Here is a 13,634-nt window from a genome sequence, read left to right as displayed (position 1 = left end):
AGTCCCGGCCTCATGGAGAAAGGCAGCCAAGAGTCATTTATCAGCTGTGACCTTTTCACGACAGGCCATCTTCACAAATGGCTATTTCATTGTGGCAAGTGCCGATAAAATAGGCACTCCCCAGTCAGCAGCTTTGATGTTCCGCCTGAAATCGGTCCACTGCATCTCTTAGTATCCGAGTGGCAATTGTTCAGATTTTTTACTTTCAGGGTAATTGCACAGAAATGACAGCCCTTGGGGGGCATGCCAGCAGCTGAGAGTTGTTTGATTGTGCTTCAGGACTGGGAACCCCTTCCAAGCTCATGTAGCTATCAAGATGGAGCAGGGGGGCTTCCCTGGTGGCGCAGTGGTTGAGAGTCCGCCTGCCGATGCAGGGGACGCGGGTTCGTGCCCCGGTCCGGGAAGATCCCACATGCCGCGGAGCGGCTGGGCCCGTGAGCCATGGCCGCTGAGCCTGCGCATCCGGAGCCTGTGCTCTGCAACGGGAGAGGCCACAGAAGTGAGAGGCCCGCGTACCGCAAAAAACAAAACAAGAAACAACAAAAAAAGATGGAGCAGGGACCTAATGGCCACTGCCCCAAGACCCATTGTTAAACCCCTGCCTGGCTGGCAGCATGCTATCCCCAAAGGGACTGTGGCTTCACAGCTGGGGCTGCAGAGCAGGCTGAAAGCACCTGCCAGGTGCCCCCTTTCTTTACTAGAATCTGCATCAGATATCCCCACAACCCTCAGCCCCAGGTTGATATGTCCCTAGTCTGGACTCTGCCATCTGGAGAGGTTGGGAGAATTGCCCAAGGTCACGCCATCAGTGAGTGAGTGGTTGAGCTGCGGCTCCCACAAGGCACGTCTGCTTCCATCACCCGTGCCCTTTCCATCATGGTGCTGGGTCCTCAGTGACAGTGAGAAGGCTTCCGCCTCCCAGCAGGGCTGTTTGGTCCTCTTCCCCACGTCCCCTCCCTTTCTTCCACCTTTTTCCTTTTCCTTGCCCTTCTCAGCTTTCCCCTTTCCCTCATTCTCCTTCACGTCCTCCTTTAGAACATTTTGTAGCCTGTTCTCTGGGCCAGGCAGTGTTGCAGGATTCTGCACTTGTGATGTTCACGGTTTTAGATGAGCAGCCAGTTTGTGCATCGACCGTTTACAAGTTTGCCTCCTGCTTTCACATAGAAGCCACCTGACTGTGCTGAGCTCTGCCTTGAATGAGTGGTATGTGACTCATTCAGAAAGACTTGTACGACTGATTCAGGGAGGAAAAGAGACCAGGCAGAAGGATGAAAGTGGACTTCCTGCCTGCCCGCCTTTTCTGTCCAGCTGATGGGTTATCAGCTCCGGCCAGAGGCAGCCATCCTGAGTGGCTGGTGTGCCCCTGTGACACTCCACAGACACCCCAGTCCTTCTGGTGGGCGCATTACAAAATGCACAGATGCATGATTTTCAACCTGGAGGACTGTGGAGGGCATGTATGTTTTAGAATAAGTTAATCAAGTTCCAAGATAAATTTCTGTTGGATTGAACTAAAATTACAGGTTAATTTGAGAATTGTCTTCCCCTCCAAAAAGGTAGAATGTTTCTTATTTTATGTGGATCTTCTTTTAGGATCTTTAATAGATTTTATATTTGTTTCCATTAAGTAGGGTGAACATTCATCTCGATATGCTTGGGACAGTCCCAGTCTCCCCCGTCATCCCCACGTCCCTTCCCGTTAGCTCTTCCTTTTACTCTCAACTTGGGTGATAAACCATAGGGTCACCTTATGCATAAGGTATGCATATACATAAGGTCTTGTGTATTCTTTTTGATGATTCCCAGATATATTATAGGTTTAGTTGCACTTGTGAGTTATTACCTATTTTCAGTTATGTTTTGGGCTTATTTGATACTGATGTAAAGAAATATTACTAATTTTTATAAGTCTTTCCAGACTCCCTTATTCTATCTCTGGAGCCAGACTGCTGGGTCCAAGTCCCTATCTCTGTCACTTTATAGCCTTGTGACCTTGAGCAAGTTACTTAACCACTCTATGCCCTAGCATACTCACCTTCCAAGTGTGGATGATAGGTACACCTACCTCTTAAGATTGTTGTGAGAATATGTCTGTTGATTCTGTTGATTTTTTGCATTTGGTCATAATGTCTACAAATAATCACAGCTTCGTACCCTCCTTTCTGATCCTTACACCTCATTTCTTTTTCTTATCAGTGTTTCAATGTCCTTGTCTGCTTATTCCATTATCTCTCTCATTTCCATTGGTTGATTTTTCCCTGGATTATGGATATTTTCCTGCTTCTTTGCATGTATGGTAATTTTTGATTGGATTGTAGGCATTGTAGATTTTACATGTTGGGTACTGGATTTTGTATTTTCTTTCATAGTGGAGTTTTGACATGTAGGTGTGTTATTTTGGATTAATTTTATCCTTTCAAGGCTTGCTTTTAAGCTTTGTTAGGTTGGGTCAAGAGCTGCCTTTAGTCGAGGACTACTGTATCCCCGCTGCTGAGGCGACACACTTCTGAGGACTCTACCTGATACTTTGTGTGTTGTGGGGTCTTTTCACTCTGGGTAGTGGGAACACCAACTCTTCCCAGCTCTGTGTGAGCTCCAGCAATGGTTCTGCCTATTATTTCTGGTGGTTCTTTCCCTGGCCTGGCATCAGTTTGTTATTTGGGTTTTTTTTTCAAACATGCACAGTATTCAGCCAAAACCTTGAGGACACTCCTGCACATCTCTGGATCTCTGTCTGTCTCTCTCTCTGTCTGTCTCTCTCTCTCTCTCAGCAGCTCCCTCCTCTTTAGGACTCTGCCCCACAGATTCTAGGCACAAGGGCCTCCCAAACTCTGCTTTTGTTTTCTGAAAGTACTGAGCCTTCTGGTCTCTCCTTGGGATACATCCTTTTGTGTACTAGGAACTGCATTCAGGCTGTAAGCTGGGGCAACTGTGGGGCTCACCTTGTCTATTTCCTTTCTCTCAAGTATCCCAGTTCTGTGCTGCCTGTTGTCCAGTGTCTGAAAACTATTGCATCATGTGATTTGTCTAGTTTTCTAGCTGTGGGAAAGCAAATCTGGTTACAGAGTAAATTTGTTCCCTGTTCCTGTATCATGGCCAGAAGCAGAACTTTCTAACCTATCCTCTTTTGATTGATTTTTACTTCTAATAGATCCTTAAAAAGAAAAAAAAAAAAACTATCCTTCTCTTATTGATTTCTACTTTTAGTATGTTTTAGATAGAGACCAAAGTGTATATGATAACAAGTCTTTGGAATTTATTGAGGCTTACCTTGTGGCTTTATTTGTCCTCAAAAAGTCTGAGTATTTTCTGTTAGATATGGAGAAAGGAGCACTAGAGGCAGGGAGGACCCAGGTCATGAGAGGCCTGACAGCTATACTGAGAAGCTCAGACCTTTTGAGGAAAAATTGACAAGATTTAGGCACTTCGTAGAGAGTATTTCACAGGATATATTCATTAGTAGTTCTAGAGGTCAGTCTCTGTTGGCCAGTCCTCCTCTCCTGACCTCTGCTCTCGTTGGTTCTAGGGGTTGGGGGCCGTGTCTTAGTCTGACCTGTTCTTTTCCTTCTACTTGTCAGTGTGAGATGGAGGTTAAGGTTGCAATCCCAGCCCCTGCCGAGAGCTGGATTGGTTTCTGGGGACTGAGGGGCCCTGAGGCCAGACACTTCAGCAAGGATAAGGTTCCAGTCTCTTGATGCCCACCTCTGTGTTCTGTTAGCAGAATTTTAATTGATGGATCCAGAAACGAAGGCGATATTTCAGTTCATCTTTGGTGCATTCTCTTGCTGGTTTTGCACAAAGTATATATAAATTTTGCATAAATATTCTCTAGGAACATTTAAATATAAATGAAAGTGACATGACCATATTTTCTGCTCACCCACGATTTCTGGTACTATTTTAATGATGTTGCTCTCCATCTGGGTGGTGTGTCTACCACATAACCTTTCACCCATCCATTATTCATTCACTCTTTCCAGGTTTCACTACATGCCATGCTTGCATACTTCATTAGCCATCCCTCCATCAGGAGTGGAACTCTTGCACTGCAATCAACCATGCATCCTAGTGTGTTTCTGCAGCAGCCTCGGCAATTATGCAGAGGTGGCTGGCACTTCTGTCAGGAACAGCTCTTCACACACCTGTCATTTCAGAAGTGACTAGAGCTTAAGCATGAGAATAATGTGCTCATTTTCAGATGACCTGACAAGAGAGAAAACTGATGGTATGGGTCTTTATAAAGCTTAGAAAAAAAGGCATATTGGAAGGGAATGCATTTTAGGAAGAGGTGAGAAAATCCATTCATCCACCCACCAAGACTGAGAAAGCCTCCAGATGGTTCTCTTCATGTCTACTCTTGCCCCTGTTTTATCCCTTGAGGCAGACTCTGTCAAAGTCATCTCCCTGAAACACCGTTTTAAGGAAAGTTTCTTTCTTTTTTAAAATTTTTATCTTATATTGGAGCATAGTTGATTAACAATGTTGTGTTAGTTTCAGGTGTACAGCAAAGTGATTCACTTATACATACACATATCTATTCTTTTTAGAATTCTTTTCCCATTTAGGTTATTACAGAATATTGAGCAGAGTTCCTAAGGGAAGCTTCAAAGTTTCCCACCGCTCCCAAACAAAACCCAGATTCCTGAGCATAACATTCAAGGCCTTACGAACAGTCTAATCTTTTTTTCTACTTCTACTTTTCACATACCAAAATGTTGCCATGGTTATCTTTGGATAGTTTGAATGTAGTAACATTCTTCTATATTATCCATTCTAAAATTTACTTTTCATTTGTATCAAACTTATGCATGTATGCACTCTTTTAATTTTCTTTCTTTTTTTTTTTTTTTGTGCAGTACACAGGCCTCTCACTGTTGTGGCCTCTCCCGTTGCGGAGCACAGGCTCCAGACACGCAGGCCCAGCGGCCACGGCTCACGGGCCCAGCTGCTCTGCTGCACATGGGATCCTCCCGGACCGGGGCACGAACCCGTGTCCCCTGCATCGGCAGGCAGACTCCCAACCACTGTGCCACCAGGGAAGCCCGGCACTCTTTTAAAGAGTCACGTAACTCTACAAGTTTTGTGCTGAAAAATAAAAGCACCCCTTGCAGCCACACACATACACATTTTCAAATCCCCAGAGGTAACAACTTTTAATTTTTTTAGTTTTATCTTTTGGTGTTTACCTCCATATCTTTAAATACCATGCTTGTCTTCCCATTTCTTGATTTCTCTAATTTGGGTATTATCTATTCACTTTTCTTTATAGAAGGTAAGATTTAACTGTCTTTTTCAACCTGCAACACATAAGCCCTTCCTGTCCTCCCCCACATTCCATACAGTTAGATCTGTATTTAAGGTTTCTATTATGATTCTTTAAAAGTTATTCACATCTGAGCCATATAAAAACAGATTTATTTTTATTCCTCTGTAACTTTTTGTTTTTTCTGGAGTTATTATTGTCCTTTGGTTTCTTTTTTGCTTACTTTTTAATGTAGTTATCACTAATTCAATCACTTCTTGATGGATGGCCAAATATCCTATCAGGTCCATCACACAAGTTATGTCTTCTACTAATTCCATCTTCTTGAGGACATCTGTCTCTGTACCTCTGGAGAGATGTGTTCCAATCTGGATGTTGCCCTCTATACATTATGCATAGCTGCCATCTTGAAGTCATGCTACAAATTCACTTCACCCCTTTCTTTCCCGATATGTTGCTTATTTTAACGAAATATAGCCTGTATTAGTTTCCTAGGAGAGGACACATGGGAGATTTAATATTTCAAAGCTTGGCGAGACTGAAGCTGTTTTATTCTGCCCCCATACTTGATGAATAGTTTGACCAATCTTGGAATTCTGGGAAATTTCCTTGAATAATTTTTTTATATAAATTTATTTTATTTTATTTTATTTTATTTTTGGCTGCGTTGGGTCTTCATTGCTACACACAGGCTTTTCTCTGGTTGTGGCGAGTGGGGGCTGCTCTTCATTGTGGTGCACAAGCTTCTCATTTTGGTGACTTCTCTTGTTGGGACCACAGGCTCTAGGTGCGCAGGCTTCAGTAGTTGTGGCACACGGATTCAGTAGTTGTGGCTTGTGGGCTCTAGAACGCAGGCTCAGTAGTTGTGCACATGGGCTTAGTTGCTCTGCAGCATGTGGGATCTTCCAGGACCAGGGCTCGAACCCGTGTCTCCTGCATTGGCAGGCAGATTCTTAACCACTGAGCCACCAGGGAAGCCCTCCTTGAATAATTTTGATGATTAGCTCCCTATCTTTAATCTGTCTTTCTAGATCTCTAATTATTTAGATGTTGGACCTCTTGTCTATTTTTCTTTTTTACTGTTTTCCTTCTCTTTTTTTCTTTTGCTTTACATTCTGGGGAATATCTTAAGTTTTATCTTCCAAACTTTTGAGTTTTTCACTTATATTTTTAATTTCTAATTTTTCAAGAGTTTTTTCTCTCTGAATGCTCTCTACGAAATAACATTGTCTTGTTGTTTTAAGGCTACTATAACTCTTGTATCTCTCTGAGAACATTAATTTAAGTTTTTCAAAAAAATTCCTGCATATTTACTATTACCTCTACGTTCATTAGAGGCTTTCCCAGATATGTGGCCATCCTTGGTGGTCTGCTCATATTTAAGAGTGGAGTACTTAAAAGCTGCTTGGAGGCTCTGAGCTGTAAGTAGGGCTTGCAGACTGTGACCTTCACTCTGGTGTGACTGGGCTGGACCACTCACTTGGGGAATTCCCAATGTCTGTAACTTTAGAGCTTTCTTGAAATCTGGTCAGAGTGCCCAGAGAAGACCAGTCTCCTGCCTAAATGGTAAAGGCCTTGCTGCCCATATGTCAGGAGCCAAATGAGGGAAGAGAACTGAGATTTTAGTAGTCAATATGTAGAGTTTTACTTGAGTCCTTCTGCCTTAAAGAGAGCAATATATGCATGTCATAAATCTACTCTTTCTCCAGGAATCTCAATTGTTAATATTTTTCTACATTGTTCATGTTTTTTATAATTAGAAATGAAAAAAACTTTTTAAAGGAGGAAAGAAAACTCTCAATATTATAAACTATTGTTTAATCTTTTTCCTGCAACCCAAAGGAGACTCTATTTAACTACTTATAGTAATGATAACCAAAATAATACTAGTGGTAAGAATATGGCAACTACTATTTATTAGGGGCTCATTAGGTACCACAGACTCTACTAGGCATTGTTTCCTGTCATTTTATTGTTTGCTTTTCATAGATAAAACTGAGACTCAGAGAGGTTTAGCAACTTGTCCAGGTCACACAGCTAGTTAGGTGGTACATTTGTATGTAGGAGATAACAGATAAGCCATAAACACAAGAAATAAAACTATGCTGACTAGTTTAAGGCAGTACTCTTAATCTGTTTGAGATTTTTGCCCTTTAATTATCCAGATGATGGGTTGAGTGGCAATGTCTTTCCAGGCATAGAAATCAATTTTTCTATCTTAAATTTAAGCACTAATGAAGTTTATTTAGCCAGGTGTTATTTCATCCAATAAACATTAACCCAACACACCTTTACTGAGTCCACTCCCCTCCTGATGCAAGATAAAGGAGAGAGTCTTAAATTTTGAACCCATCCTGCAAAGCATGGTTTAAACTGACCTGCTTTTTGAGAGGGCCAGCCACTAGAATACGAGTGCATTCTTATATTTAAGTAGTGTTTCATCATCATCTCCTCCCAGCATTTGGATGTGAGATTCCTGATGTGACTCCTTTCTGACCCCTCTTTCCACAAGAAGGGACTTTGCTAGTGACATCCTGGCCTCTCTCCATTCCTTGCCCACTTCTCCAAGGAGAAGTGTTACCTGATTGGCGAGATTAAAGTAGGAACTGAGCATGCTCAGTGCAACTCCCTCCTCTCTTTGGAAGCCAGCCTGTCTTCAGGAAGCCCCCATTTTCTGACTAAGATGTGGTGAGCTAGGGGGAAGGCCTGCTGTTTGGAGGAGTGTCCACTCCTTTGCAAACACATCTGAGCCACATTCTCCAGTCTAGTTTCCATCAATATTAAAGCTGATATTTGGTGTCTGTCTGGCTCACCCATGCATCCAGTTGTATATGTTTCCAAACTTGTGCAAGGAGGAGGGGTGTAAGGTCTTGAACTTCTTAGAATCTCAATAATTCTCCGCTGATTGACAGGTTGATTTTATTTTGTGTTTAAAGGACATCCCAATGCATAGAAGAAACTACTCCTTCAAAACTGCACATTCTATCAGGGAAACTAGTTAGGAAGTTGTTTGAACTTCACATTTAAAATAAGAGTATTTAACAGCATATTGTTTTGCAAATGAATTTGTATTACTTTAGGTAGCTTGAATACTTAATTAAGCCTGTCATTAATACCTCATAGAAATGCAAATCTTATCTTTTCCCAGGAGTTCTTTTAAACAAGGATGAAAGCCCTCTTTAGAGGCATATTCTCGTGGTGCTAAAATTAGCGAATTAAGCTTTCCGAAGAAGAAAGAGGATGTTAGAGAATCTTTCTTTTGTTAATTTCACTGTCCAAGTTGTTCTTGAAGTACATGCAAAAGGCTTTACACTTATCCCACATTTTAGGAATGACTTTGCATAAGTAAAATGAGATATCCCTCATGGCTACCTTACTCTGCCCTGCATCTCTGCAGGGGACTAGGCCTTACAGGGTATTTGGGCCACTACCTGCCCAGGGGTGGGGAAGATTGAAACCACACGGAGGAAATGTGAAAATATGAGCTCATGGCAGGTGTGTAATGAGGGCACCTCTCATTCATTTCTTGTTCACCTGCCTGTCACTCATGTTTTTCCTTTTTAGTAACTTTAATAGGCTTGCCAAAGCCCTTTCTATTGCCTCCGGAGAAAGGCTATCTACCTTCCCTTGGCAGTGAGGGTCTCTGTAATGTGGTTTCTGTCTGACCTGTATGTCCTTAGCTTCCACTTTTCCTTTCAGCTTTGGTCTAATTCACCCTCTCACTAACCCCATAGGGACCCCATACACTCCTGCCCCAGTGCCTTTGGTTGTGCTGTTCCCTCTTCCTTAATGCCTGGATCCTTCAATATCCAGTTCAAATGCTGATATCTTCACAACCTTCCCTGACCCCTCCCCCTCTTCCATCCTCTAAAATATCATAGCGCTATATATGGACCTCCTTTATGGCACCAACCGTGTTCTACCTTTAATAATAAAATTAATACTAACAATAAACAACAACAGCTAGCCATCATTCAACACTTCAGTGTGTCAGGCACTGTTATAGTCAATTAAAAGTAGTAGACTATTTATTTATTTATTTATTTTCTTTCAAGTATTTGTTTTTGGGGTTTTTTTTTTAACAGCTTTATTGGAGTATAATTGCTTTACAATGGTGTGTCAGTTTCTGCTTTATAACAGAGTGAATCAGTTATACATATACATATGTCCCCATATGTCTTTCCTCTTGCGTCTCCCTCCTTCCCATGCTCCCTATCTCACCCCTCTAGGTGGTCACAAACCACCGAGCTGATCTCCCTGTGCTATGCGGCTGCTTCCCACTAGCTCTCTATTTTACATTCAGTAGTGTATATATGTCCATGCCACTCTCTCACTTTGTCCCACTCTCTCACTTCGTCCCTTCCCCCTCCCCATATCCTCAAATCCATTCTCTAGTAGATCTGTGTCTTTATTTCTGTCTTGCCCCTAGGTTCTTCATGACCTTTTTTTTTAGTTTTCATATATATGTGTTAGCATACGGTATTTGTTTTTCTCTTTCTGACTTACTTCACTCTGTATGACAGGCTCTAGGTCCGTCCACCTCACTACAGATAACTCAATTTCGTTTCTTTTTATGGCTGAGTAATATTCCATTGTATATATATGCCACATCTTCTTTATCCATTCATCTGTTGATGGACACTTAGGTTGCTTCCATGTCCTGGCTATTGTAAATAGAGCTGCAATGAACATTTTGGTACATGACTCTTTTTGAATTATGGTTTTCTCAAAGTAGCAGATTATTTAATAATCAAAATAACCTTACTAGGGACTTCTTTTGCTTCTGGCCATAATGGGATTGAAGCATCAAATTATCCCCTCACCTAAAACAAAACAAAAACAATGAATAAAATGTATGAAATAATGTTTTTTTTAAAACACTGGACAACAGTCAAAAGTGATCCCTGAGAAACAGGGAACAAATGATTTGAGCCCTGTGACTGTCCTGGGTATGGCCCTGAAAGAGCTTCCAGGCCATGGCACAGGGGAAGGAAACCAGGCAGAACCTGGTGGACTCCTGGAGTGAGGAAGACGAAGCTAGGAATTCAGAGAAGCTAAGTCATGTGCATGACTAAATAAACATAACACCCGGCTAAATAAACATCATTCCTGCTTAAATTTAAGATAGAAAAATTTATTTCTATGCCTGGAAAGACATTGCCACCCACCCCACCATCTAGATAATTAAAGTACAAAAATCTCAAACAAATTTAGAGTACTGGCTCTGGAGCCTATGCCTTTCACCACGGTGCCTACTTCCCTCCTCAATTCTGAGCTCTTTCAGGATTAGGTGCATGTCTGGTGACGCACCCATCCCCATTCCCTGGGTGCGTCACATATTCCTTTATATTATACATATTTGGTGCTCAGTAAACTTTTTTGGATGAATGAACAAAGGTGTAAATATATTTTCTGTTTGTGAACTTACTGTGAAAAAACTTAAGTGTGGGAAAAAAGAGTTTGCTGGAAGACTGCTAGGATCTGTAAAGCACTTCAGAGACTCAGTTTCCGAGTGTCCCCATGAGGAAGTAATCAGACACCGCTCTTGGGGCCCCATTCTCACAGGGCATCACCCAGTCTTGGAAGGACATTGGACCACCTCTACCAGCTGTGCAGGCTCCTCCATACAGGCTGAGTACGGCTGCTGGCCCTCGAAGAAAGCCCATCCAGAAGACGCAGGCCAGTGATCTGGAATTACCATGGAAACAGATCACCGGACTGTCACAAGTGGCTGTCACCTGGTGCTCCAAGCTAGGGAAAGACTGGGATCTGGTAGCATCCTTTTGATAACAAGACTTCATGTTTCCTTTCAAGCAGGGAAATGAAGTGTCTTCTTCCAGAGAAGCTGTTTTCATGCCGTAGTTCTCTGTGTTATTGCCTCTGATCCCTGTTGCTAGTGGACTGCTTTGTGACCCAGATATGCAGGTCCCCACAGCGTGTCTTTGAAGAACTAGTTTCACTTGTCCTTCTTTCTCCATCGCCTGTGGTAAGCACCACCTCTCCAAGAAGCCTTTGCAGGTCCTCCAGAAGAGTTTTCTTTTCCAGCCAATAATACCCAAAGTGGGCTATTTGCTTCTTTGGGGCACTTTTTCCCTCCTTCCTGCAGCAGAGTTTTTCCTGAAGGACAGATCACACAGGTGAAATCTGAGCTCTTTAAACTGGGATTTGCCTTCCTCTGAAGGACACACAATGGGCACGGGAAAATTGCACAGCCATGGGAGAACCCAGGCCACCATCTTCTGCCAGCCTCTGTGCCGTGTACATATTTTCCCTTGTGCCAGCTACTTTAAAACCTCTGAATATAAACATACGAATCTTAAAAATAGGTTACGTAGCAGGAAACAAAATTCCACAAGCTTTTTATTTTCCATTTCTTTTATTGTGGTAAAATATATATAACATGAAATGTACCACCTTAACCATTTGTTCAGCATCCAGTTCAGTGGCATTAAGTACATTCACGTTGTGTACAGCTGTCACCACCATCCATCTCCAGAACTTTTAATCTTCCCAAACTGACACTCTGTCTGCATGAAGCACTAACTCCCACCCCCTCCTCTCCCCAGCCCTTGGCAACCACCATCCTACTTTCTGACTCTATGAATTTGACTACTCTAGGAAACTCATATAAGTGGAATCATATGGGATTTGTCCTTTCATGACTGGTTGATTTCACTCGGCATAATGTCATCCATGTTGTAGCATGTGCTAGAATTTCCTTCCTTTTTAAGGCTGCATAATATTCCACTGCATAGATAGACCCCATTTTGTTTATCCGTACATCTGTTGAGGGACCCTTGGGTTGCTTTGACTTTGGCTGTTGTGAATCTATTCCACAAACCTTTAAAAATGAAATGAAAGTCTTCATCGAGATATGATACTTGTGTAGGCTACTTTGGGGATTGTACTTTAGCTTCCTGTGCAGGGGAGAGGGGTGCACACTTACAGGGACCTGCCTTTAGGGGCTCGGGTGGTGAAATCAGAGAAGCAGGAGACTATGTTGTTCCCTGTAGCAAGTTTCCTAGAGAAAGTGTAAGAGGTAGTGATAGCAGAGAAAAAATGTAGAGAAGCTGGAATGAACTACTTAGTTGAGCGAATGAGTATAGTGAATGGATTCTCATCTAGAGGCTGCTGGGTCCCTCGGGTGTTGGGCCCTCCCCTGGAGGAGCTCTGTCCTGGTGGGGTAAACAGTGTGGTGCCAGCTGGGGAGAGGAGCTTGAGAGACAAAGGAAACACAGAGAAGAGGGCGACAGATGTGCGGAGTGAGGATGCTTCAAAGTGGTTCCTTGGGAACCAGAGACGCAAAGGACAAATAGGAGATTTTCAGGAGGACAAAGATGCGGGGTATTTGAATCATAGCGAAGAGCTCGGATGATAGACACAAACAGCATGGCGTGCAGGACCCCGAACTGTCAGGAGTAATGGAAGTCCCAGGTATGTGGGTGGAGGTGGCAGAACAGACCAGACCTTTCCAGCTGTACCTTAGCTGGGATGGGGAGGGAGGGCCTCGGGGGCTGTGTTAGGAAGACTGAATTTTCATCCTTTAAGATGGGGAGGCTTGAAGGATTTTGCCCTGGAGAGCAACACAGTTCGATCTACCTCTGAGAATGATAAATGTGGAATGAACAGCTGGTCTCTGAAAGACCCACAGCATCTTTATAAGCAGAGAGGCCCTTGCTGTCTTCAACTGCGCACTGAGATTCCAGCGCTGCTGCCTTGGAACTACTTGAGACCTTCCTCAGAACCCCGAATCAATGGCTGGCTGCCTGCCTGCACGAATATAAATATACCATGCTTTTGTAAGCCACGTGCTCTGTCCTCCGCCGTCCCTCCACTTACAGCTCTCTGGTTCTCTGGCCCCTCCCAGGTCCGAGGAGAGTTGCTTCGCGAGAGGGTACAGCAGCTGGAGGCCCAGGAGGGACGCTTCGCCGAGTCCCTCGTCTCCCTGCAGTTCCAGAAGGCGGCCAGGATGGCCAAGACCCTGTGGGCGTACACTGCCCTCCTGACCATCCAGGACCTGCTCCTGGAGGAGCTGAGTGCATCAGAGACCCTGACCAAGTCAGCATGCACGCAGATCCTGGAGTCGCACAGCCCGGTGAGTGACAGACCTGGGAAGGGAGGCTCAGGGGCCGCACCACATAACTTGGTGTTTCGTTCTGGTGGCCACCTCCACTTGTCCCACCATTAGGTGGGTGGTCCACTGTCCTGTGTCCACTGCAGCGTCCTGGAGAGGGTTGAGTGAAGAAACTTCCATGGGAGAATGGTGCACTCTTGCAGCCCAAGGCTGCTCTATTTCATTGCCTCCGAGGAAGCAAACCTTTTGAATTTTAACATTTTTTAAATCTGGGAAACTGGGATGCCTCTTGCAGCC

At 43.5% G+C, this 13,634-nt stretch overlaps 1 protein-coding gene across 5 annotated transcripts in view; it reads left to right on the top strand.

Annotated features, from left to right (window-relative positions):
- Nucleotides 1-13,634, top strand: part of EVC2 (EvC ciliary complex subunit 2) — a 148,919-nt gene that overhangs the window by 104,832 nt on the left and 30,453 nt on the right. For all 5 annotated transcript variants that reach the window (XR_010841121.1, XM_067036395.1, XM_067036394.1 and 2 more), the window contains one exon: nucleotides 13,131-13,358. Coding sequence is in view for 4 of the 5 variants with exons in the window: in XM_067036395.1 (XP_066892496.1) it covers nucleotides 13,131-13,358 (228 nt within the window). In the remaining variant the exon portion in view is untranslated. The remainder of the gene's footprint in view (nucleotides 1-13,130; nucleotides 13,359-13,634) is intronic.

This window comes from Kogia breviceps, chromosome 6 (assembly GCF_026419965.1).
Source record: "Kogia breviceps isolate mKogBre1 chromosome 6, mKogBre1 haplotype 1, whole genome shotgun sequence".
In the NCBI taxonomy this organism is placed as follows: domain Eukaryota; kingdom Metazoa; phylum Chordata; class Mammalia; order Artiodactyla; family Physeteridae; genus Kogia; species Kogia breviceps.
This window is presented reverse-complemented; position numbering and strand designations above follow the sequence as displayed.